General features: G+C 30.2%; 1 protein-coding gene across 2 annotated transcripts in view; it reads right to left on the bottom strand.

The window, feature by feature from the left end:
- The window catches only part of LOC148239148 (fibrillin-3-like), a 53,050-nt gene extending 36,346 nt beyond the window's left edge, over positions 1–16,704 (bottom strand). The window contains exons 1-2 of one of the 2 annotated variants that reach the window (XM_088187868.1): positions 16,572–16,704; positions 13,701–13,960 (exon numbers count right to left, since the gene is read on the bottom strand). In XM_088187868.1, the coding sequence (XP_088043994.1) occupies positions 13,701–13,843 (143 nt within the window). In that variant the 5' untranslated portion in view covers positions 13,844–13,960; positions 16,572–16,704. The remainder of the gene's footprint in view (positions 1–13,700; positions 13,961–16,571) is intronic. The other variant, XM_088187876.1, reaches the window with a different exon arrangement.
- Positions 16,705–27,809: the final 11,105 nt, after the last annotated feature.

The following is a 27,809-nucleotide window of genomic DNA, read 5'->3' as shown; positions in this document are numbered from 1 at the left end:
GCTTGTTGTGTTGACATCTAACAATGTTGCAAGCTCAACCAAACAATTTGTCTCTAAAACAATATTATACAACACTATAATATTATTATGTTGACCATCTGTCAACATAAAACTGACCTTGAGATAAAAATACAGGTCATATAATATACATACTGGTTATTCTTAAAAAAAACTGAAATGAATAATTCTGACTGACATAATTCTTACCATTTAATGAAAATTCTGAGCAATTAATATAAATTTTGACTACAACCGTATTAAAATTCTGACCCGAAAAATACGAGCCTAAAATTAACCTGATAGCTCTTTGATATAAAGTAAGGAATGAAGTCCAGTCTTGTGGAAATATATAATACATAACTTCCATTTACAATTCGCTTTTGTCAGCATTTGCTGAAAAAATTATATTCGATATCCCCGACTTTAGACGCCAGGTGGAGAATTAAGTGGAGTTACGCCGAACATCGACAGTGACCGAAAAGACCGAGAAAGCAGCTACTTCCCTCTTCACGTTAACCTTGGTACAACCCGATCGTCGGAGTACAAAATTGCTGCATAATAATAATACTATATAAATATATAGCTTTGCTTTATATGTAAATAAACATTCTTACACGATTAAGGACAACTGCATATTTATACTTAAAATTATAAACTCAATTAATTTATACTGATTATATAAAGTAAGTAGTAAACTACACTATTTGGGCTACTCAATAATACCATTATACTGATGCAACAACTATTAAAATCTCAATTCTATAGAGTAGTGTAATAAAAAAAAACTTAACTCCATTACCACTCAGAGCATTTCTGAATAACTTTAAGGCGATTTATTTGAAACCATACTGACTGATTTTATATAAATTCAATATTATTCTCAAATGCCAGTTTTTATTAAAACATATTTTTTTAATAAATATTTAGGACTAGAATAATTAAATTATTAATTATGAATAAATTATATTTTCAATTAGTAATAAATATAAAAACACTTTCGACTGCTATGTCATCTTAGATTTTCAACGGATACAAATAATATTTGCAATATTTTACTTTGGCTAAGCGTTGAGCACAATATATATATTTTTAAGAATTAAGTTGTAATAAGTTATACGATTTTGTGACAAATTTAAGCTTGAAGCTCGTGTCTCAATAATAAGTGATTTTTAAACTTATATATTATGATGTTACATGATGCCAATTTATATGGCACCTCATAAACATCATTATCACAATAAAAACAAATTTTAGCACCTAGCTAAATTCATATATTTATGAACGTGCAATATTATACTTATAAAATAAAATGTAACAAGCGTTTTAACGACCTTAAAATGCTAATAAAATGATTATACTTCAGCACTTATACACCGCTACAATGGGTCATAAAGCACAAATTCAACTGTGAAACGCTCGCGGCGGGTTTATTGCTTTTCCGTTCGATTGTATCACCATTGTCGCTCAGCATATTCGCAGGTCAGTTCCCACGAGCTTTCTTTGCTAAAATGAAAAAACCCTATTAAATACGAATTGTTTAAATTCGACCTCAATCACAAATTGTTTGATGACATGTTGCTGAAATTCGGTGGGTGGATTATTGCACTCGTTCGCAAATTGCACACATGCAACCGACGACGATTGGTGCTAATGAATATTTTGAGTGAGTGGAATGCCTAATGGAATCTAATGCAAGACAAATTTGCGGATGCACGCGGGAAATTAGGTACATTACTGAGCTTATTAAAGTGTGCTTTCAGAGATTGGCGATACGTGTACGAGTGTAGAGTGGAGCTTATAAAGCAATTTTAGAACACAGGAAGGATATGACGCCGTTTCATTGGAAACACTGTGCTAAAAATATGCTTATGGCACGCGATTCTGTTACTCCTAGAAATTCAATTTAAGTAAAACTGTATTGATTCATGTTGCAAGAAGTATTTATTGTATTTAACACTTCCTTCCAAAACAAGGCGAACTGTATACAAAAACTTTCATAAACAATTGATTTATGAAAGATTATATTCCTGAAAACTTAAATATATTTTTTCATAAATATCAATGGGTCATAAATTTTCATAAATTTTATATACGAGCTTTCGTTTAATATATCATATATAATATATTAATTAATGATTCACGAGATATCACTTAAAATATTTTTTTCCAAACTTTATAATTAAAAAAACTCAGTGATTTTTTTCAGTTATCGGAATATATTTACTAATAATATTTATCTATTAAGTCAATATTTGTTCGCTGCTTATATTAAAGAGCTATATTTTTGTATATAATTGACAAACGGATATCATTACAGTTTTTTTTATTTATTATTTTTAAAAACTGTAAAATAGTGCGTTTTGGGTTGGAGAATACTGTTTCTCTTAAGCACCTAGTTTGTTTTAAATTAAATTAATATGTTTATGGTAAATTAAAGAATCATACAAAGCATCTATCAGTACATAAATTATTAAAATCATATTTTTACTGCTAAAAGCGACTTCAATAGTGATTCAATGCTTTAATTAGTTAAAAATAAAATTACTGTTATTATTTAATAAATACTTCTACACAAACCGCTTCATCATTCTTTGAGAATGAGGAAACGTTGCCTTTTACACCTGATTTGTTAATAAGATATGTAGCAATGAAAGGTACATAATACATAATATTGAAATTATTAAATTATCGTATATGACACAAAGCTGTCATACAATATGTTTTATTTAATATACTCATAATGTTATTATTAACGCAAAAAGTATACAAATGTAAACAAAATATTTATAGTATATATGTATGTATGTGTATATTTATAGTATATATATAGTACATATATGTAGCAAAGAATTATGTTATAGATCTAAAATAGCTTAATAACCCCTCATTACAATGAATCACAAAGTTAATAATTACGGAGAGTAAATTTAAACGTTAGGTTTTTGATATTCAATCAACATGTTTTAGGCCAGAGGTCGGCAAACTATGGCTCACTGCTTATTTTAATCCAAATTGCGAGCTAAGAATGGATTTTACATTTTCAAACTTGTATGCGCTATGACGGAATGGCCAACCGTCGAGTTTATGAATTGACCGTATGTGGTGCTCCTATTGCTTCGTATTCTACATCCAGGTTTTATATTTTAATCTAGCTGAATCCAGTGTTATATTTTAATTATAACAAGTGCACAATGCGATATAGCGAATATTTTTATAATATAGGGTGAAGTAAAAATAGTAAAAGTAAATAGCCATTTTTAAGGTTGAACCATTTAAAAAGTTTGTTACTGAATTACCGGTTCGCATCACTTTATTTATTCGAGCAGTAAATGCTATGTAATGAAGCTTTTATGAATAGTCTGTATGGAACAACTACAGACAAAAATATTTTTAATGAAGGTGGGAAAACATTTACAAACTATTAAATTTCAATGTGTCACATTCTGCGTAAAAATATGGAATATTCCTGGCCCGCTGATTCTAAAATATTTACGATCTGGTCCTTTACAAAAAAAAATTGCTGACCCCCACGCTATACCATTGTTATTTGAACGTTCTAATACCTCCTATTTTTTCTTTATTAAAAATATTTCTGCGTTAGTTACATGATTTTTTTGATGAAATGTGTTATATTATAGAATAATATAACACATTTCAGACAGACTTTTCTATGAAGTTGACAATTAAGCAGTCAATTTTAACTTTAAATTATTTAATCAACATGTTTTAGTTATAGTTATTATATTATTAAATACAATATGTTTCATTTTAACAAATAATATTTACGAGAAGGCATCGCGAAATGAGTAATAATGTGTTATTATAAACATCCCGGCATTCCTCAGCATCAATCACGATTAATCACAAGCTCTTTAATGATACACTGTCAGTATTGATAGCAGAACATCTCGTAATCCGGGAAACGTCTCAGCATACCGTTGACCCAATTGGTGTGTAAAATTTATGGCCTTATTTCGTGGTGTTGCCAACAATTGTGGCGCTAATTCGTACGAGGACGACTCATCTGCATGTGGGTGGCCGCTTATCGCAACTCTGTGCTGTGATGGTCATATCTAATTGTTGCCATCGCACAATTCGCGATTTCCGCATTACGAACAGGACTGACCGGAAAGTCAGGAGTATGCGAAAAAGAAAAACACGACCGCGATAAGGTAAGCAAGGGTTCATTAGAAAGATTCATTTTCAGTGATTCTTGTGCCAAATTAAAAATTAGGTGATCAAAATAAATCTAAATAACCTGCAATAACCTGAAAGACCTAGGTTCAAATCCAATAAAGATATTGTTTTTTTCTGTTTCTATAGTGTCTAAGAGATCGAAATTAGTGATTATTAAATGTTTATAATTTAGATTGATCATTACAGATTTGATTTAATTATATCCCCCTAATATTACAGAGTGATGATTAATTAAAACCGAGCTAGGTATTTTATTTTATTAAAAAATGCATTTTAATGTATGTATATAGAAAAAAGGAATTTGACTTTTAAAAAATGTTTTTAATTGTTTGTGTTTTATTTTTAAATACAATCAGAAACTTTATTTATTTTTCTTTTTACTCAATAGAATTAAACAAAAGGATGAAGGAACAGAAACATAAGTGTTCATTGTGAGTAAGAGCATTAAGTCTAGGTTCATTAAGGTCTGATGTTCCTGATTCTGAACACAGAGTGAGCTTTTGATTAATATTTTTTATAATTAGAATCAAAGGCGGTAGGCGCCAAAGCGGCGCAGTCACAGTACATACGTATGTCACAGTATATCCTTTATATTACTCATAAACTAACAGTTAAAATACGATATAGGGACACTTATGTTGTATAAACCCAAGCACGTTCATGTGTAAATTATTATTAGTTGAAAAACGTTATATGTTATACAAATTATTGTGATATGCGTATTATTAATAAACGGCTACAACTAATTAGATCATCATATTTAATCCAAGTAACATGCATGATAGAAAAAATATAAACATATAATAGCTATACTTGATTTGGTAATTCTACGAAACAATGTTGTGTAATAAATTATGGGTTTATTATTTTTGTGTCGAAAAGACGTTGTAAATATATTTGTAAAATTTCTCACGTGCCTTTTTTATGTAAGTTTAAAATTTTGTAATATTAATTTTGATAGAAATAATGGAATGAGTAGACCTTGTAAAAGGCAATATAAAACCAATACATTTTTATTTATTATATACTTAAATATCAGTAAGCTATAATGGCATAACATAATTAAATAACACTTGTCATAACCCAATAATAAGATTACTACATAGGTCAGTGGATAATTAAATTATGATACAATGTCACTACAGTTATTTAAAAATAGTGTATACATATGATGAGATTATGAAAGCGAAATATTGCACTATAGAATCATATGGTAATCTGTATATTTAATCGTGAAATTAGAAAAGTTTGAAAAACTTAATTTATTATTATTTCTTATAAAAATCAGATTAAATCCTTATTTTATAAACAATGAATAGTTTGTTGTTTTATCAATGAAACATAAATTACAATTTATTTAAATTATTATTTTTATTTATTTGTGGATTAATTTTAGATAACTCTTGAATAGGTGTTTAGCTATAGACATTTGTATCGGTTGTCTAAAACAAAGCTCAGTAGCTTTGAATGCTTTTAGATAAGATGAATAGAAAGCAAATACAGCTAACCGAGATTCCCAGACAGATGATTAAAAATTAACAGTATCGCAAAAGTAAACTGCGATGAGTCCACCAAAGGGCGATGCCTTCCCACCATCAGACGTGAGTATTGTTTGTTAAATAAAAGCAAATCGTCTATGTAAATTTCGTTGCATACAATGCATTACGTGACAGAATCGCCAGAGCTGTGGGCAAAAGTGTAATACCGACAAGATGCATAATGCATCTGCGACTATCATTAGCCATTGCGACTATTTGGATTGAATAAAAGTAAAATAAAATAAATAAGCAGCGACTATTTATGCTAATATAAGAGAGGATGAGCTTTCTTTGGTAGTGGCGGTTTTGTATTTATTAAATATCAGCGCAAGATTGTATCTAAGATTAAAATGTATACATAATGCAATTTGAGTGGTGTGTATGAAAAGTGAGATCATTTCCTGCAGTTAATGCACCGTAATATGCAATAAGAAGTGTCATATTACATTTGAATACTAAAAGCTCTCATACGAAGAGTGATGTGCTTCTTCTTTCTATGTGGTAACATATTTTACATTTTGATTAGAATTTTAAAACAACTGTTTTAAACTTTACTGTATACGTTTAAAAATGTAATATACGATACTAATATGTTAATTATTAAATCAAATTTAATTTAAACATAAAGATAGTTTTGGGACAAAATGGAAAATTGTACATAGCTCATTTTTTTATCAAACATTTATATCAATACCAATGGTATATAACCAGTTAATGTGTACACTTTTATAATTAGCTACAATATAATCAAAAATAAAAATATAAAAATAAACGTTTGTGGAGAAAACATTATATTTTATTATACATTTAAATTTAAGCTAATTTGTTGGCTGCAAAGGATCTTCTCATTTAACAAAAATACATAACTGCGACGCTTTTTAAGTGATACTCAATAACGTTTGTCATTGCTATTTATTTGGTTATATTGTGACCAAAATATATCGAATCTCACAAAAATGTGGTATTAGCAAACCAGTTACAATAAATAATTTTCTTTATAAATAATTAGGTGATTTTCCAAGGAGCTGTTCAAAAATATGATATTGTTATTATTTTTATTTTATTAATTTTTATCACCAATTTCTTTTACTTTAACACAATTAAATTAACACATTATCAAACATTAAACATGACCTTGCTTACTATTAAAAATCGATCTGTAAATATATTTCATGCAGTGGGCGCGACCTCGAATTATCGTAATACTTTAGCTCCGCCAGTCCCAATAAGTCTAAGTCAATTGATTTACAACCTGACCGTTTATCTGACCGGAAGACGGCGCAAGCGGCCTTTGAGCGATTAAAACGAGAAGCTGACAATTAGTGGGGTGACAACGCAATTAAGTTTCGGGCACGATCGCGCTCAGTCAAATCAAGTGTGCCGAAAAGAACCATAAATTGGTGACGCGTCGCGAACGTCTGGAGCGACGTGACTGCTGTCACTTTCAATTCGGATGACAAATCCTCGCATTTTTACACAATAAGCACGTAAATTGCGAGTAAAAATATAAAATTTTATCCAATTTTTGCAACGAGCACCGTTTCAATCTAGAGCGCGGGTAATGAATATAACAAACATTATACAATCAAATCAATATTTTTCTCTAAAGGCTCGAATTTTTTTATTTTATTTATATTTTTATTACAAATTTAAACAACATAACTTGACAGCTTTTCTTATCACTTTATAATGGACATTAAATAAACAATAATTACACAATTAAACATTAAAAAAGAAATACAGCTCCTCATAGCTATCGCCGAAAACAAGCAAGCTCACTGAGAAGCTAGATGACTTGTGCGAGAGGAGTGTTGTTAAGTGCTGACTGACGCCTTAGCCTCAACGGGCAATATTAACGACACGATCGCGACTCTTTAGAACACTGACACCGCCTTTTAGCAGCTTAAAAAAGTGTTTAATAAAGTAGATGCAATGCCAAGATATGCCTCTTAGCTAAAATGCACTAAGATACAAATACAGATACGACCCGTCCTTTTGTAGAGATATGTTGAAAAAATTCTTTAAATTCTCTCAACATTGAGTATTTCGCATCATTTAAATTCCAAACAATGAATCTATATTCGAGGACGTTACGAACTAACATATCGTACAGAACGCGAAGCGGCAATAAATTATTAAAGTCACACGCGCTCCGCATAACAAAGCCGAGCATCCTCGACGGCCAATTGCAAACATTTTCATCTCTTATCAAACGTCATTAACGGAAGTATTTCTGCTCAAAACACCCCCGCCTCAACTGTAAGAGAATTCCGCCGCGCAGAAGAATCCGAAAAGTGGGACAACATGACTCTTATCGATGCTGAAAAGTTATCGATTGTCGATTGACCACATTCACAGCGATTTCAGGTATCCCTGTCAAAAGAGTAACTTTCAGGTCATCAGCATATAATAAATATGCCGAGTTTATATTTGCAGCATGTCGTTGATAAAGAGCAAAAAGAGCAGAGGACCCAGATTGGATCCTTATGGTACTCAAAAATGAGCGAAATACTCATCGGAGCGACGATTGCCATAAGGCGGCGACTTCAGTGACAAACTAAAGTTGCTTAACTAGAAGTAGCAAATGACAAACTGTGTCGAATTATTTTAAGTCAGTATATACTATATTGGTTTTAGAGTCAAGAGATTTTGTTTGACAAATTCATCAAAAGGCACAACAGGTTAGTGACTATGGAACGACGCGGACGAAAACCGTGTTATTTATTTATACTTACTAACGCTTGTCGATAGTGATTGTTGCTATATATGTGAAGAATTATAACAAACGTTTTTGGAGGTGCCGAAGAATACACGATTTATCACCCTTTTGTGTATCTTCACAAACTAGGAAATGTTGAAGTTTTAAACGACAATTTAAAAATAAATTGAAGGGGAGCAGAGGAATTTACCTGGCAGCCCTTAAATATAAAATGAGGAATGTTTACTCTATTCTCAGACTCTGTTAAACTAATTAACTATTTAAATCTCTCTAAAAATAGTAAGTAATTAAATAAAGGGTATCAAAAAAAATATTGGTAACTCCATTCTTACAAAAAAGCAACGCTGCAAGATGCTTAAAAATTACTCCACCCTTTTGTTAACGTATTCATAAAAAATAGTATATAAATGAACTGTTATGCAAAAAAGTACCACATAATACAAATACTATTATTAATTTATTGCAATGAATTTTTTTAAACCATACCATCAATAAAATAACATACTAATTTCAGAAAATACAACAATAGTATTTTTATATATAATTGAGCGGGTTTTAAACAGTATATTTTAAAATATAATAATTACAACAATATACAAGCAGTTTATATCACTATACATATATAGATGGATTTTAAGTTATTATGTTTATACTATTTATATTGTAGTTCTGTATGGGTAAGTACAGATATATCCGGCCTTACGTGTCTCTGTACGTATAAACAAGCAATAAATTATTGATCTTCTAACGATGTGTGTCCGCAACTTGCTTAGCAAAGTCCGGTGTAATTATTCATAAAATTTAAATTAATTGAACTTACGTATAAATTATTTTCAACAACATGTTAATTGCACTGGAGTTTTTAAAACGCTATTTGTATCAATGTTTAAAACTGCAAAATATGTTATAATAACTGTTTTGAATAATAATGGATTAAAATTTATTATTCACTATAGTGGGATTGCAATGAAATTAAATGGTATATTTTTAATATTAGCATAGCAAAAGGTTAAAAAATATTTTTTTAGCTCCTAATATTCTTTGTTCTGTGGTTACCGTTCAGTTGTTTTTGCCACTGTTTTTCAGCATTGATCTACTATTTTTTTATTACAGTAAACAATAATCTAATTATTTTTTTCCCTATAAACTTAAAAAAAAACGCGAAACATAATTGATTGTAAAGTAGTATTAGTGTGTGATATTTTATGTATATCAACTGTATTAAATATAGGGGGGAGAGCAACTATTTTTTTTTCTTGGGGCGCTACATATGCTAGCTCAGAAGCAAATTGAGAATACTATGTAGCTAGAATGAAGGGTAACCAATTGTATAATACACTACTGAAGTGAAAACGTAGTTATGGGGATATAGAGTCGCATGAGGTTACAATCTTACAAGACTGACCCGTTGGGAGGTAGAAGCTTAAGACTGGAAGAGAATGCGGAACCTTGTTCAGTTGGTATACCTCATAATGTGCATGATTCGGTAAATGTACAAAATATGTATTTTTCGCGAAGCCTCATTTAAAAGCAATTTCATATTTGAAAAATCAGTTGTATCTGTCATATCCATATATTAAAAAAAAATATCTACAAATGTATATATGAAATTGAATTAAGATTACGGAAAATGATTAAAATGCTTCACTGGAAATACGTTCTTGACACTTTTCGGTCGTAGCACGCGGACAAAGAAGATAAACGATGTGGGATTGATTAAATAGTCAAACGTTGTCGGCGTAACGGCGCCATAAAACACCGAACAATGCGCCGAGCTTTCGTCGATCATTGGCATTAACCCACAGAACTGGTCGGCACAATGCAAGAATGATTTAATCCACGGTGCATTATAGTTTTACGGAAGCTCAAAATGTTGCCGGTGGGCTCTAAAACCGGATGATGGACTCCTACGCGTCTTGCGATTACATATTTTCATATGTGTATTCATATTGTGGATATGTGTGTTATGGATGAACAATCGTGTTAAAATAACATTGAAAAGAAGAGTATAAACCTATAGTCCAAATTAGGACCGAAATGGTGTAATAAAGGCATAACAACATTGGTGATTAAAATTCTGTATTATAGAATAGTTTATATGTGAAGTGAGTCATCCACTCGCTTTTCACAGACAGATTCACTCTGGTGTTGTTACAATACATATTCGTACGTTGTAATGTGTTATAGCGACAGATTAACAATAATAATAATGATTAAATGTTATTGTTCACTGACAATCGCATTACATCTTGACCTAAGAAGGCAGGTATATGCAAAGGACTAATTATCTCGCGCTTTTCTTTCCCCAAAGTAGGTACCAAATTATGATTAAAAATACTTAAAAAAGTTAAGCTGTAATTTTTTTATATATATATTAATATTTTTTTAATAAGTAAATTTAAAAAATAAAATGGCAGTGTTCTCCAAAAGAAAATTGAATATAAATTAAAATATTACAAATATTTTCATATTATATTTTGGGATTTTTTTTCAAAAAATATTAAAAAGTCAAGACATAAGTTTGCTAGTCTATGACTTGAATGATAATAAGGGGATTCGAATAAATTAATCACGCAGGCTTTCTGCATGATTAAACGATTTTATATGCTTTTAAGTGTCCATAATTTTATAGCTTCATAAAATATGGAAACATTAATCAATACTATATGATCAAATTACATATTAAAATAAAAATACATGATTATGTTGTAATAGTAAAAATTAACGATTTTTACATGTCATTTTTAATAAGGGAACCCTTTGACAGCGATTTCGGAGTTAAAACAATTACAAGAGTCGTTCAAATGCGGGCTAAGTAATTGGTCCGAATTAATATGTAACAAGTGTTGACATGTAATAAATATGTATGCAGTTGAAGTAGCCAGAAACGCGCCCACGATGCGTTATAATAGCCTTTTATTTTACACAAGTCATCCTTTCTTTTCTTTAAAATTTTTCCTAATCGTAGCATGGCTAATTAAGATTAAACGTCGTTGAAATTAATTGATATTGTAATTCTGAATCATATTTATGTTATTTTAGTGCGGTAAGTAGTCCGTTTTAAGATGACGTCATTATGTGAGATTATTTTAATTTAGGTCGACGAACATCTCGTTATCGGAGTAATGCATAAGTGTAATAATATGAGACAAAAATGTTCTAACGAGGAATCTGTGATAAATGCTCAATTTTTGCCATTGATGTTTGAAAACTATTGTATTAAGTAACTCTCATTGGAAATTAGGAAGATTCATATATACTAAACTTACATCAATGATATTGCATATAAACTTAGTGTGGTTAATATAAATATAAATCCAAAAATTAAAAAAAAATATATTTTTTAAATCAGCATCATAAACGTTACCTTATTTAAGCATTTTGTCGTAATTTGCCTAAAATTAGAAGACAATGCTTAAAAGAAAATATTTCGGTAAATCACTCAGGAGGTACTAGGCGTTCAGAGCAAACTTAGACTTTCAAATGCCCAAAAATTGTATACGTACATTTTGTAGTAGAATAGAGCCATAGGAACGGTATTTAAACAATGCAATTGTCTATATTCAGTGTACATTGAAGACAGGTATTTTTGCGATATTTAAAGTAGCTTTTAGGTTCGTCTTATTAAACAGCAGAGATTCCAGTAAACCAATAGATATCAGTGATTCTCCTCTCTCTTTCTCGTCTTCCTCACACAAACCTCTATTAAATGTATTGAATAAATTTGATTACTTTATATATAATTAATAAAAATATAAAAATGTATTTTGTATCGATAGTTTTTATGTGAATATTTTGGGTTGAGGAACGAATCAGCTGAGTTTCGCTTTGATATTCAAGTTCTTTAGATCACAGACACATTTCCAGAACGATCCAAAAGTATACGGGCTCAAAGTATTGCAATCCAAAATTATACAGTCTCAAAAAATGCACTGTGTAACAAATTTGCACAATTTGTTACAAGCATCCTTTTTCAGATGCTTGTAACAAATTGTTTGAAGTATATCCTGTACTTTTTGATAGTTTTGCGTCAGATTAATTTTATGCTACATAGTGACGATGAAATGATGCATATGTTAAATTAAACGTATTATACAAATATGTTTGACTTCTACTAAAGATCGTGATAGGTCAAAAATTAATTAAATATTCCATAGAACAAAAAAACATGCTAAAGATATCAACTAATAAAGTGTTTTAAGTAACTCATAAGTCTGAAGATCAATAAACCAATCCGCGGTAAGTTATACTAAGTAAATACTTTTAAAGCCTGTATAGCAAAGTCTGGTTTCTACGTTGAATACTGCGTTCATTTAACGTAAAAAAAATTAGGATGAACAGATTCTAGGGAGGTTTAATCTCAGCTATAAATTATTATTTATTGAAATAAAATTAAATTATATGATTCAATAAAAAATCAGGTTAGCATATATATATATATTTCAAAAATGTAAGAAAAACATTCAAGGAAAATTATGTACTGTTGTTGTTTTTCAGATAATTTTATTTTTTATTACAAATCTGACCATCATGATTTGACAGGTATCCCCAATGAAACCGTAAAAAAAGCACGACGCACACGTGAAATAGATGAGTACCATCCCACATACTTTTTATAGTTGAAAACATCATTGTGTATAGCAAACTCGTTGAGAATCTGGGTGGCTTGTGCGAGATTAGTGTTTTCAAGCGCTGACTGGCGATGACGCAACGAACAAGAATAAGGGACGCGATCGCGACTTTTTAGAGCACTCGAAATCTTTCAGCAGAAACTCAACGAGCATTAACGGATTGTAAACACCGACCCTTATCAATTTAAAAAAATGCTTAATTGAGTAAACTGCAATGAATTGTATCTAAACGCTCCTAGTAAAAAGGAACTAGGGCACATATAAGGATAATATCTGTATTTTATATTGTAGAGTAATCTTAAAAAAAATCTTTTAATTTTTTCCAACAGCAATGAGTACTTTGTGTTTCCAAGTAATGAAGCCATATTCGAGGACGCTACGAACTAGCGTAATAAATTATTAAAGAGACACGCGCTTCGCCTAACTAAACCTAGCATCATTTTTGTAACACTCAATCGTAACATGGGTTATATCGTATCAAAGAACTAAAGACTAAAATAGCAAAAAGGTTAAGCACAGGCCGAAATCGTTGGAGGGGTAAGTCGTAGGACCGTGGTTTGACAGAAATTTAAGAGTCACCGTTTTAGAGAGATCTAACAAAAAATATTGACTTACCCGACTAAATGGTTACTAAGTCCAAACGGATCCTTCTCGTGGTCTTGATTGTTTCTCCTAGGCCAGGGTGGCGGAGCAGGATCCGCGATGGCCAAACAGAACAGTCCCACACCGACCAAGGCGAACAGATAGCCCATCGCCATGGTTTACGCGGCACGCGAGCCGCGTTTCCGCACTTCTACCGCCTAGCACTCTTCTTGAATCCTTGGGTCCTTTTGGCGTATCACTCACTATCAAGTGGATTCTCCCATTTACAAACACTGCACATGGAAATATAAAAAAAAACACATATTTCATTCTATATTTGAATAACATAATACAATATACGGATGTCCGGGTGCATTTTGATAAGCGGTAGAGATATATAGCTGTTGACCCATAAACTCTTTTTGCCATTGCAAAAATGTGCAGTCGTTTTATGGACATTTCTCTGGTTGCTTTGGACAATTGTTTCGTTTGATAAATAAATACTGGGCGGATCGTTCGTGACTGAGTTTGATACTGTGAAGTTCAGGTGTGTCGAAGTGGTTATATAAGATTATACAATAAGGGTTAATAAAAATAACTCACAACTACGTCGAAAATTATTTAAGAATAAAATATGCGAATAAAGTTATATTATTAAATTATATACATCCTATACTATATATATATATGTATGTATATAGTATAGGATGCAAGAGTATTTATGAGTTTATGTATAGATTATAAGAGCAACTATGACAATTAAAAGTCATTTTCGTGCATAAACTATCTATCGTATATGTATATTAAATATTAAAGGTTAATTTATTAAAAAAAAATCATAACATTTTTGTGTTATCAAATCAAAATATAATAGAATACTTTTCTTTTGAGATTCTTTCAAGATTCATCATTAAATAACAATTACTTAAAACAGCTCTATTTCTTAAGAATTTTAAGGAAATATTTAGATTCCCACTTTTCTTTTAATGAATTTTATTGCATAAGTTTGAAAGTAACCCATCAAAAAATATTGTAAAACATTTTTATATGGATATTTTAAACACTTATATTTATTATATAATTAACTATAAGCATGTGGCAGTGTACTAAGAAATTAAAAAGGGCAGTGAAAAAATCTTGACCCATTTATCAGTATTGAAACTGCTACTTTACTGTAAATTGTTTTAAAGTTTGTGCAATGTTTTTTACAATTAAAAATACAATAAAAATAATAAAGTACTTTTTACTAAAAATTGGTACTAAAATTAAAATGTATTTAATACTAAAAAGGAAAATGCCTTTAACGTCATTAAATAAAAATTACTTAGAATTATTCAAAAGACAGTTTATATGCTTATATACATAGTATTTCAATTATTAAAATCATGCAATTATATATAAATTACATTTATATGCAAAAGTTACATTTGTTAGTTGCTTCGAATCAAAAAAATAAACATATTTTTAATATTGTTATTTAATGTTATATGCTGAAGGCTTTTATGTAATAAATTAATATGATTCTTTATGAGTATATTAAAAAATAATTTATTACTAATAATGTAATGAATATTAAAATATGTATTCAAAATAACTGACTTACGGTCAACAAAACAAAGGATCGTATTCAAATTGAGTTGCTTAGCCTTTTAAAACGTGCTGTACATGGATATAATACGTATGTACATACTATGTATCCATTTATATATACTTACACATGCACATACGCTCATAAGTTCATATTCAACAATGGAGCTTTTCTACAATAGTAATCGAACGGAATTTATGACATCTGTAAAGTGATTGATTCATGTCGAGACGTAAAGAATAATATTACGTGATGTAACACGATTTTTTATACACAATATGTAATCCCTAATAATGCATATTATGTGTAGATACAAGTAAATGTAATATGATGTCTATTACAAAATGTAAAAATAAATTTGTTATAACAAAGTAAGCGAAAAGATCAAACACACTAACGAAAAAATAACATGAATTTATAAGATAAAAGGCAAGAATGTTCTTATCGCAAAGAACACAATTCAATTTTGGGTAGTGCTATTACACAATGTGCAAATAATGTATTTGTCCAAGACGAACGCTTCCCGGTCGGCTAATTTTATGTATTTTATAGTGAGGCGTGCAGCGATTAAAAAGTATGGAATTTGAGTAGTCAAAGATTATTGAAACTGTTTAAAATAAACGACTGATTTAATTCACGATGTATTTTAATTAATGTATCAATTAACTTGAGTTTCTCAAAAAAATGTCTAATATCTAAGGTGTTTTTAGAAGTTGCCACTTTCGAAAATTCACAGCGGGAAGTTCAAATTGTGTAGGTTTAGCGTTAGTGATTTGAATATTTTAACTATAAAATTTGCAATCAAATACAGTATGTAAGGAATATAAAAACAACAGTAATTTTCATACAAATTTATGTATCCTCGTTTCGATATTCAATAGAGAGACGTTGCTTTTAGAAACCGAGTTTTAAGAAGAAGAACAGTATTAAAAACAGAGTATTATCTTTTATGGCATGTTACGCAACTCAAAATACGATACGTGGCTTATGTAATAAAATTATTTTATTTAATTCATAAATAATATATATTTTAAATATATAAATATATAAACATTACACACAATAACTCAGTATTTTTACTAATATTTCGACTTATACAATATTGTAAGAATTTATAAATATTAATACATGTATATAATAGTCATATTATATTTTACTTTAAAATGTTTTTTTTTTTAATATTTTTTATTTTTATAAATTATGGTTTGTTATAAAATTGATGTATTATAGCAGTATTAATAAAGTCTTGTGTTATAATAAGTAAATAAAATAATAAATTACACATAAAGGGTTCGATCAAATATTTGAAGACTTACCAAGGGTCAGGAGCACGGCTGACCGGTCGACGCGCGGCGAGCAACTGACTTGCCCTTTCGTCTCGAACTGAACATTTTGTTTTGATAGCAGCTTCTGCTGGTACTGATCATCGAGTCAGTGAATCTCAAACTGTGCGACAAAATTTGTATGTGTTAAGATACCCAATCAAATAATGAGATTGAAATACATATACTAAATCATTTATGATCGAAAGTTAAATTGGAAATTGATAATTGTAAAAATATTAAAATTAATTATTATATAAAATACAATTCGTTGAATAAAATATTAAATTATTCTAAAATTATATATTTATTTTGTAGTATATGTATTACATATAAAAATAAAATAAGCATTGGAACTAGATCAAAAAAATTGACACTCCTGAGAGACACAAATTGAAAAATATTACTTAACTTAAGTGAAAAAAGTAAATGGACCAAATATAGAAAAAACATTATTTTAGGACCATAGAGAAGCCACAACGAATGAGAACAAACTTAAAACCAAACCGCACGTATTTAAGTATGAGGTTTTTGCAAAATGTGAACGAGGACATCTTTATGAAACTCCTCAATAAAATATACTTTTCTAGAAAAATACATCACGACTTTTTATATTTATTTCCTTACCAAAAAATATTTCGAACTCGTGTATCTAGACTTTAGATATATGTAAAAATAATACAAAAGTAAACATACGTTGCTAAGAACTTATTAGCAAAGAACAGTTTGGATTTAGGAAATGCATGCAGACGCTACTTCAGAGATGTATAGGTTCGTAAACCTATTTACATTTGCTTCATATATTTTGAGAAACCATATGATTGCGTAAAACACATTTATCTTTTAGAAGGCCTAAGTTCTTTCGGGCTAGATGACATAGAGATTTTAAAAATCTATGCTGGAATCAATCAGCAGTAATGAGCATTGAGGAAAATCAAAACCAAAATATTCCAATACAGAGAGGTGTCAGATATGGATGTATTCTTTCTTCTACTTTTTTCAATATTTAGTCTGAAAGCATATTTAAAGAAGTACTTCAGAGACAAAAGTAAATGGAAATCGGCGGGAGAGAATTACCAATATTGACGATCTTCACAGATCCCTGGATAGTGTGAATAAATAATTTATAAAAAAGGACTTACGAATATATATATTATAGATAAAAAAAAATTATGATTATAAACAAGTCCCCGTGGACTTGATAAGCTTAACATTAGACTGAGATAGAATTACCAGTATAAATCATTTCAAATACCTGGATAGTTGGGTAAATGACGAAATGGACATCAACAAAGAGATCCATTTCCAAAGTCTGCATCGAAATTTCTAGTAGTAAATTTAAAAAAATTCAAGCCAACTAAAAACAAACAACAACAATCACAAGAGATCTCAGTGGATCATCCAGATCTGTCCACCAGAGCTCAATGTACAAAATATTTGCAATTCGATACTATTTCGCTGTGGGAAATTGTACAACTTAACAATAAACTGATACCATATTTTTCCTGCGTCTATTTTGGCTGCGAAGTCACGCCTCTACATTAGTTCATTGCGTCCTCTAATTTGGCTCCATTATCTGAAATTTAGCAAAGAGAAGTTTATTGTTATTGTTAGAAAGGATTTAGAGATACATTTTTATATGTTGTTTAAAAGAAAGAATGGATCATATGATATGATCTGGATGAAGCATTTTAAATACCTGGAAATGCTTCATTCGGGTATATCCTTACAGTTCATTGTGTCCTTGACGTAGCGTGTATTTATTGAAACACTTTTTGAAATTGCTGAGAAGTGGAAGCTCAGATATTAATATTATAATTTGTCGATTAAACCATTTACTTTAAGTACAGAGTTTGGAAATCTACATGTATCCACAAAAATATCCGTGAAGGTGAATTTAAAATCTGACAATAAGAAAGTATATTTAGACCAGACAATACTCGAATATTTTTTCACAATGCTTGAGAATCTGCAAAAGCTAAAAATCCTTCGATTTGAAAGAAAAAAAAACACCGACAAAGTGGCGGATTATTGTTAGACAAGCAATGTTTCAATTTAAAGCTACTTATCCGTTTAATCCGCGGCGCGTTATCACAGCCAATCAAACGGTGTGTGTTTACGATCGACGCCCACGATTGACAATCACTGCCATGTGAACAAATCTTTACGTGACTATCGCTTCTATGGCGCATATAAACGATCGTACGTGCTTACGGAATTTTATGTGAAGCCATCTTCCGAGTCGCTGGCAAAATTAAGTTTAATATACCGACATTATCCGGTGGGATAACTTTTATTATATCAGTGGTCGCAAATCTTTTATTTGTGGAAGCCGGAATATATGGCCCGAGTATGACTTGGCGCCTCGCCGCGTTTCGCGAAGTTCACTAAATCTCAAATGTGCAATTATTGTTTTTTGGCTCTTCTTTTTTTCTCGGTTGGTAGTTTACTTTGAAAATTTGCCAGTTTTGCACCAGCTTGGGCTTAACGAATTTTTAATAAATAAAATTTAATCTGTAGCGAGGTATGAGCTTTGGTATATTTGTGTATATGTATATACATAAAACTTCGGTTTAGTTACACAATAATTCAGTGTAATGCAAATTGAAGAAAATATTTATTTATTTCCTATTTAGACAACGTTTGTGTCTGAATCTCTTTCAATTTAAAGTATATTTCATTCATAAAATTACTCTTTTTCAAAATGAAAAAAATGTTTGTTAAAGACTTTTTCCTCTTAATAAAATAAAATTATAATATATATATATGTATATACATATATAACAATAGCAATCGCGCAGTAAGTTTACAAGAAAAATAATAGCAACTTAATAGTTTGACATTTTAGATAACAATTGACTGTTTTTAAAATTAATGAGGATTAAATTATTCGATGAGAGCAAATTTTTGATATTTTAAATATTTGCATGTTTTTATAGCAAAGTGACCTCACTCAAATTTTGATTATTATAAAATACAACCCTGAATAATTGAATTGTAATTAAAATAATAATTAATTTCGATCTCTAAGATTTAATACATTATAAATCGATTTAATATATTCGAACCTAAATCATCTATATTTGCTAAGCAGTGACATATCAGTGATCTACTATAGTGCTGGTTTAATAGATATATTAAAATACACGATAGCTAAATGTGATTTAAAAAATCATTTAATAACTGATGAGCTTTATTTTGGTATTTTTTATAGTTTCTTGGATATCAGACAATTTAATTTTTTAAGTGACTTAATACGCTAAAAAGTATTTTTAATTCCCTATTTTCTTTTAGATTTATTGTGTAAAAAAATAATACCATACATCGCTCATTTTTTTAATGAAGCATAACTTTTTAGTACAGTATCTATCAAAATAATAATCATTAAGTTAAAAATGTATTAATTTTGTAAAAGTTTACACCCAATTTTAGAATACGTGTATAAACTATTTGTATATAAAATGTTTATAGATTAATGATTGAGTTTTTAGTACATAGTTTTAGTATGAACAGCATATTTAGTAAATATCAAATAAGTGTTTAACTACGATTAGTATTTTATCTACATGTTTTACAAGCGTAATTGAACAAGCTAAAATATCATTAGTACCGATGCGTATAAATATACATAATTATATTAAACTTGCTTTATCAATTATTAGATTAATGAAAATTAAAAATGAATTGGGAAAGCAGTGGAAAAAAACTAAATACGAAACGCGGTCGCATAAACTTAAATGCTAAAACTAGGATAGTAACTGAATTGCTGAAAAATAAACGCACAGAAATTCCACGGATAAAATTGGAAATATTGCTGACACGGGTCTGGGTTAGGAAGAAATGTCAGCTGATGCTTTTTCTGTATTGAACAAATTCAATAAAAAAAAATACTCTAAAACTAAAAACGAAGTAAATATAAGCATCCGTGGTAGATAAAGATTTAATTCGCTAAATAAGTTGACGGTAAATTTTAAATGTGATTAAAAACTTAAGAAATAAAAAAAGTTCTGGAAGTGGCAGATTAGATATCATGTTGATTGAACATTTTCTTGGAATTTACATCCATTACTTGACAAACATCTTTAATGCCCGTCTATCTTTTGGGTATTTTCCAACCATTTGGAAAACCGCTAATATTCATCCGATAAAAAAACGACAAGGATCCTAAAATTCCGATTAGTTATCGCCCCATCAGTTTATTACCGTCATTTAGTAAAATAATTGTGCTTAAAACAGTCTTTGGGGAATAAAATTTGTTTTGGAATAGAGCTTATATGTGCTAATTTTATTATGAAATAGAGTACGAGTCTTTTAATGTCTGATATACAAAAAGTTTTCGACACAGTATGGCATGAAGGTTTGATTCATAAACTACACAAAAAGTTCTACGCTTAATACGCTCACATCTGAGAAGTAGAAGCTATGTTGTTTTACTAAATAATGAGCACTAGATACCGCGTAAAATTCCATCCAGAGTTTCTCAGGAAAGTTTACTCGAGCCGTTTCTCTTTACCTTAAAAAATAAAAAAATACGCGTTAATCTATGTACCGTAAAGATATAGTTATTTTAATAAGTGCTCACTAAAACTAAAAAAATATTTTTAAATCTTGAATACATATTTTGAAAAGTGGAGAATTAAAATTAGCACAAAACTGAAATAAAATAAAGCAATTATTTCCAAAAAACGTAGAAAAATTTTGCCACCACCTTTCCTAAATGAAGAGGGCAGTAACGTTAAATGGTAAACAAGCGTTAAAATTTGGTCTTAAATTGAATACACTTATTTTAAAACTTTGCTTTAAAAAACTTGCCGCTATTGCGGCCTTAAGACTGATATATAATAAAAATAAAGCACGCTAACTATATAAAATAAAAGTTTAACTTGCAAGCAATTAATGAGAGCCATTTTAACATATACCTGCCCAGTGTTTGAATAATACCAGTAATACTATTTTCTCTATATTACAAGTCATTCAAGGTAAAGCTATAAAAATAAAATATAATACAACGTTTAATACTAATTTAAAAAATGGTATAATAATATATCAATGGTTCCAGATCTTCAGTGAAATGTATTCAAATATAGATCTTCAGTGAAATGTACTCAAATAAAAAAGATATAAGAAAACGAAACTTGAGTGATAACTCAAGTTGTTGTTTTGTTTTCTTATATCTTTTTTTTCTTTGGCTTAAATTGTAAAACTTTTTTTTCCTTCAAATTATAACCATTTATGTCATAAAATGGACGTAGCGAACGGTGAAATTCTCGGACTAAACCACGATTTTAGAAATAAATTTATACAATTTGCAAGAGTTGTTTTGGCGTAAGTCAAAAGTATTCATGGTGAAATGGCAAACCAAACTGAGCACAAATTATCTATCAGCTGTCAAATTGCATGTTCCTGGAAAAAGTGTTGCCAATTCGAAAAACAAACCTCTAAGAAAAACACCCTTCATATATAATTAGTACGTTTGTAAATAATTTATGTTATTGAAATAAAAGTATAAAAAAAACAAGTTTGTTGTATTACTTTTTTTATCATACTAAAATATATCATTTTTTCCATAAATCGTTAATTACCAATACAAATTATTTTTAAGCCTACCTATTTCATGGCATGGGTTACTTTGTATATTCATTTTATGTTATAGTTTTATTACTGAAAGATTGCAAAATAATTTATAATGTTTTATTATTCATAGCTTATATTTTACCTTATAATTTTCACTACTCACATAATATACCATTTGAGTATTTAAAATAATATAATTTATACAAAAAACTTTGATATTTGAAAGGAAATCTCAGTTTGTTTTTTTTTTAGTTTCTATCACCTAACATCCTGATGTTGAAGTACTGTGTTAAACACATGAAATATTGCAATTTTAAAACGATTCCGAACACTAGAACACTCGCTAGCTCCAGCGTCCAGCATCCAACGTATAGCCTTGCTTCCGCGTTAATTATTCACGTGACTTAAAAGGATGTGACCCCGTGAATATGGCCCCGGGATCATAAAATTAATCATTAAACGTATGCACAGGATATAAATTTGAGGATTCGCATCTTAACTCTTCGCAAGTGTGAATAAATGATTGTCTTGTGTTCAACAGCAGATGAGAACGAGAAGCCAGTCAGGCTCCCGTGGACAAAATAAATCGAAACGAAAAGCTTCAACGGTGCCTTATCACGCGTATGAATAAATAACGAAACGGTAATAATATCCGATAGGGAAAAAATATTTACGATATGGGTATAAATCGTTTAACGTAACGGCCGAAGCGCGGTAAAAATGCGTATCCCAAAAATAAAACGATATTTGAGGCTTTTATTGCCTTCGGTGCACGTATCAATTCATATCGGACGTCACAAATAACAACAAAAGGCCCAAAATTTTAGATCGTAAATTTATGGATTGCGTACATTGTACTTTGACACGATAAAGTATTTACATACACCGATGTTTCAGTTTTGAGAGGGACTTGACAGAATAGTTAAAAATAATATTAATATTATTATTTTCAAAAAATATTTTAAGGTTTAGTAACCCTAAGGGGTATGATTTCACAGCCAGTAAGACACAGGTGGAAACTGGTAATAATTTATTAGATTATATTATATATTGCGACATACTATGATGGGCGAGATCGTTATTCTCCGAGCGGTGGTGGAGAAGCTGGTGGAGAGATGATGTCAGAAAAAGATCCTCAGAATTCTGGTTGGTATGGCAACGACAGTATAACGGAGGTTGATCTCTCTCTGCTGCGGTGCTCGTATGGCGGAGTCTCTCTAAGGATGTGAGTATATGTTAATTTGGGGATTCCAAATTTTAAATCCCGATTTAAGAATGGTACGAACTAAAGTGTCATAGAGGACACGAATAATTGACGGATCGGTAAAATGAAACGCGTTTTTCATAAAAAAGTCGAGTATCTTGGAATGTTTTTCCCAGACGTCATTTACGTTTACTCTCTATAAAGAGCTTCCACTTGCTCTCAAAAGTGATTCCGAGATATTTAGTGAAAGTTCTCTTGCTAAAATGCACCTACCAGTATTGTAGAAATAATTTACAACCACCGAAGGAGTGAAATATTCTTTCAACAATTGGCCGCCCGCCATATGTTAAAAGCTGTCAACGTTCACTCAAACAACTTGAGAATAACATATGACAAACCTTGTCAAAGGCCTTCTCAAAACGACGCAATGTCTACGTGAATTTCCGCATCAAGAGATTTTGATAAAAGACAAGGTAGCAAATAACCTCAAAAAAAAGTGGTTTTTAAGTTTTATATGTGACATTAATGTAATTCAGAAATATAATGATATTAAATTAAACATTTGTTACCTATCCCAGATATATACATACATATATGATTCATTCAAAAATACATATACAGTATTTTTTGGATCCTTTTTTTCACAATAATATTAACAATATTTATTAGTTAAAATGACACATTCAATAATTTTCAATGCTTGATACTAACATATTTTGATTTGACATATAAAATAATATAAATCTTAATAAAAAAAAGCATTACATTCATAAGCACATATATTTATTACCAATATGTAAATATCAGTACAAAACATCCTTACATTTGAATGGCAGAATCTGAGAGGAATCAGCTTTAGTTAATTTACTATTATTACATGCCATGCTGGTAGAAAGCTACTGCGATTGATCTATTAGATAAAACGAGTATTGAAATAACACAACCATTGAGCAAGAAAACGGCAGTGTCTTAAAACATAAAAACATTTTTAAACGAAGATTTTTGCTCCTACATACAAGCTGGGATATTAGTGAACTATTTTACTATTTACTCAAAGTATACACATGTTATATTTATACACATTATAGTGTTCTGCTTACTCTTTTCAATTTATTCCGGAGTAAAGTATCTCGGAACAAATATTTATTTAACAGTATAATTCATACATACTATTTATAGTTCAATATAATTTGTTAAAATATATTTTTTTATAATAAAAATAGTATGTTGCTTATATTATAAATATTAGATGTATTATATTATACAATGACACATTTAAGACTAACGAGTCTTTGTTATCCCTTGTGACCCAATAATGTAGTTTATAAATTCAAGCTCACTTTTATAAAAATATTCGTTTTTAATTAATGCATATGGAAACTCGTTAAAGGCGTGTTCCATTTTTGCCATCATTGTGAATAGCACTCTATAACGTGTGGTATGTACATGTGTATATACTACATGAACCATTTTCTCTCCCGTCTGCCTGTCTACCTTCTAACGATTATCTTTTGCTGTCCTAGTTTTTCGTCAATGAATTGCAGCACTTTTCACCCATGAACGGTCACAAAGCGTCCACGGTCCGTGCCCACAATTCAAATGCATATGCAAACGAACCAATATTTGGTATTCATATGTATTTAAAGCAGGAGTGGCTGTTCGAAAGCATTTGCGTGTAGGTGCTGACTAATCGACGATATCTGTAGTATATACGGATTAAAATCAAATGGTGTCGCATTCAAATCGAACGAGTTTTTATCGTTCTTCATGGTAAAAATAATTGGATATTTAAAGCTTATTGCTCGAAACGATGAATCTTAAATTTCGAAACATATGTACATACACATACATATATAATATGTATGTATGTATATACAAGTTTTTTATCGATTTAAATTATTGTTTCCACTAATATCATTGGTTAAAATAAAGATCTAATCTAGACCATACTGCTTTAAAACGCTTTGTGCGAGCGTAATGCCAGTAATTGTTATTAAAAATAACAAAGGCACAAGTTGCTTGCGACAGCCCTGGCGACGTTGAAAATTTAACACAAAATTTAGCCATTTTATGAGTAGTAATAATTTTAAACGTTTCTCCACATATTGCTCTATATACTAAAAGTCTTGTAATATTATTTCAAAGCATAAATGTGAGTTTTTGCAAGAGCCTCGTAGGAAGCTCGTGGCATACAAACTGTTAAGCAGAAATCATATACTTAATATCTTAATTTAAAATATTTTTAAGTAAAATTCATATACTATAATGACCAAGAATTAGATTTTCTTAAAGAAGAGTGGTGGTCGTGAGTTACATTTATTACATACCTCAAAAAATACTATTTTATTTGTATTAAATGAAAACCACTAATTGTATTCTAAAAGCGTCTTTATGTACTTAATAATTCGTAATATACTAATTATATACATGGATTTGATTTTTTACTTAGAAAAATACTCTGTTAATAAAAAAAACATTCATATCTGCACGGAGACATCTAGTAATTTATAGCTATAATTATATCTTAAAATCAATAAGCTAGATATCACTGATTTTCAGATTTCAGATTTAGTTTGATGTATGACAGTACTCGTAGGTGATGAATATTACCCCGTTGTAACGAATGTTACAAAAGATGTCTTACAATAAATAAATAAGCTCAGCCTGTTTTTATAAAAAATATATTTTGAGCTTTTTGTCTTTTCAACTCGCTGTAGCATCTATGTATGTATGATAGATTACTTTCTTGGATTGAGTTACATATACTTTTATTATATTATATTAAAATAATTAAAAGCAATACGCAAAAAACAAAACACAACAGAATTTGTTCTCAAAACACCGGAAGAGTTCTAACAACAAAACAGAAACCAAAATACAGAGAAAGTGATTAAAGAACCACTTGCATCAAACATACTGCAGCAGATGATCTATTCAAACGTCTTTAAAGAAATCATGAACAAACTTCACCGATTGGAAAACCAATATAACAATATGGACCAGCGATTGAAGAATTAATCTAACAATAATGGCTTGGAATGCCAATGGACTCGCACACAAACGCAATGAGCTTCAGACTGTCTTAGCAATAAACTATATAGATATATGTCTTATATCTGAAACACATGCCACACGAGAAACAATATACATATTAAAAGGATATAAATTCTATCAAGTTCATCACCCCAGTATCTGTGTAAAGAGGGGAAGTCGTATCCTAATTAAACAAAATATTTACCATCATGAAGATGTCAAAATTCAATATCATACAAAAATTACAAAATCCGATCTTAATTAACAAGAGAATAGACTGGACAAGTTTCAAGGTGGAACTATTACGAGAAATCGATTTTAACACACCATTCGAAACCTCAGAGTAAAGTAAAACAGAACTAAATATACTGGTCAACGACATATAAAAGGTATCGTGGAATAATAACCCCGTAATTATAAAAAAGCTTCATGGTATTAACTATCTGTGTGAAATTATTAACATCATCTGAGAATAAAGAAGAGCTCCAAAGAAATGACAGTGAACATTAGCGTCAACCCACAATACGGCGTGAAATCAAGCTAACCGAAATCCGAAATATCAAAAAAGAATAAGTCAAAACTTACCTAAGCGAACTGTCGACTGAATGTTGCACAGATTACTCGCTTTGGAAAAGTACGAAATCAATCAAACGTCTCATTCTACAAGCACCGCTACTCAAGGTCAAAGACAATCAAAGTAAAGCTGATTTCTACGCAGATTACTTAGCTGACATTTTCACAGTGCTCCACTACAAGACACAGAAATTATCATTTATACAGCCACAGCCAAAGAAGTACAAAAAATAATATCAACTCGAATAAAGTCACAGGCTATGACTTAATCACTGGCCAGGTCTTGAAGGAGCTACTAAGAAAAACTGTAGTACAGGGCACAATGGGCAGACACTCGCCGATGTCTGTTGAAAACAAGCTACTTCTGTACAAGTAAGTGCTTAAGCCAGTGTGGACTTATAACATCCAGCTGTGGGGCTGTGCCAGTAAAACTAATCGAGAGGTGATTCAAATATTTCAAAATAATGTACTTACATGCAAAGATGACGCCCTGTTACATTATAAATGCTGATATCCACCGTGGTCTTGGTATAGAGACTATGCGAGGCAATACAAAAAACAGGAACAGTCCATCAAGCGAAGCAGCAAGGGCATGTCAACGAAGCGGCTGTCTGTCTCCTCGACGTTGAAAACCGAACAAGAAGATTCAAGAGTGTGAAGGCACATGAACTTGTTCGGTGATAAGTTTTTGTGACCCAAATAAAAGTTTGACACGAATCAATTTGCATCACAACATAATATAATATATATATAAATGAAAAAAACAAAAGAAATATTAAATCAATCATTTCAAAAATCTTATCAATTAGGTTAACTTTAGGCTGTCTATGAATAAATGATTGGTTTAT

Source organism: Plectrocnemia conspersa, unplaced genomic scaffold (genome assembly GCF_051122295.1).
Source record: "Plectrocnemia conspersa isolate PC_06_02 unplaced genomic scaffold, ASM5112229v1 ptg000001l, whole genome shotgun sequence".
NCBI classification, from domain to species: Eukaryota; Metazoa; Arthropoda; class Insecta; order Trichoptera; family Polycentropodidae; genus Plectrocnemia; species Plectrocnemia conspersa.
Note: the sequence above shows the minus strand (reverse complement) of the source record. Positions and strands in the feature narration are given on the sequence as shown.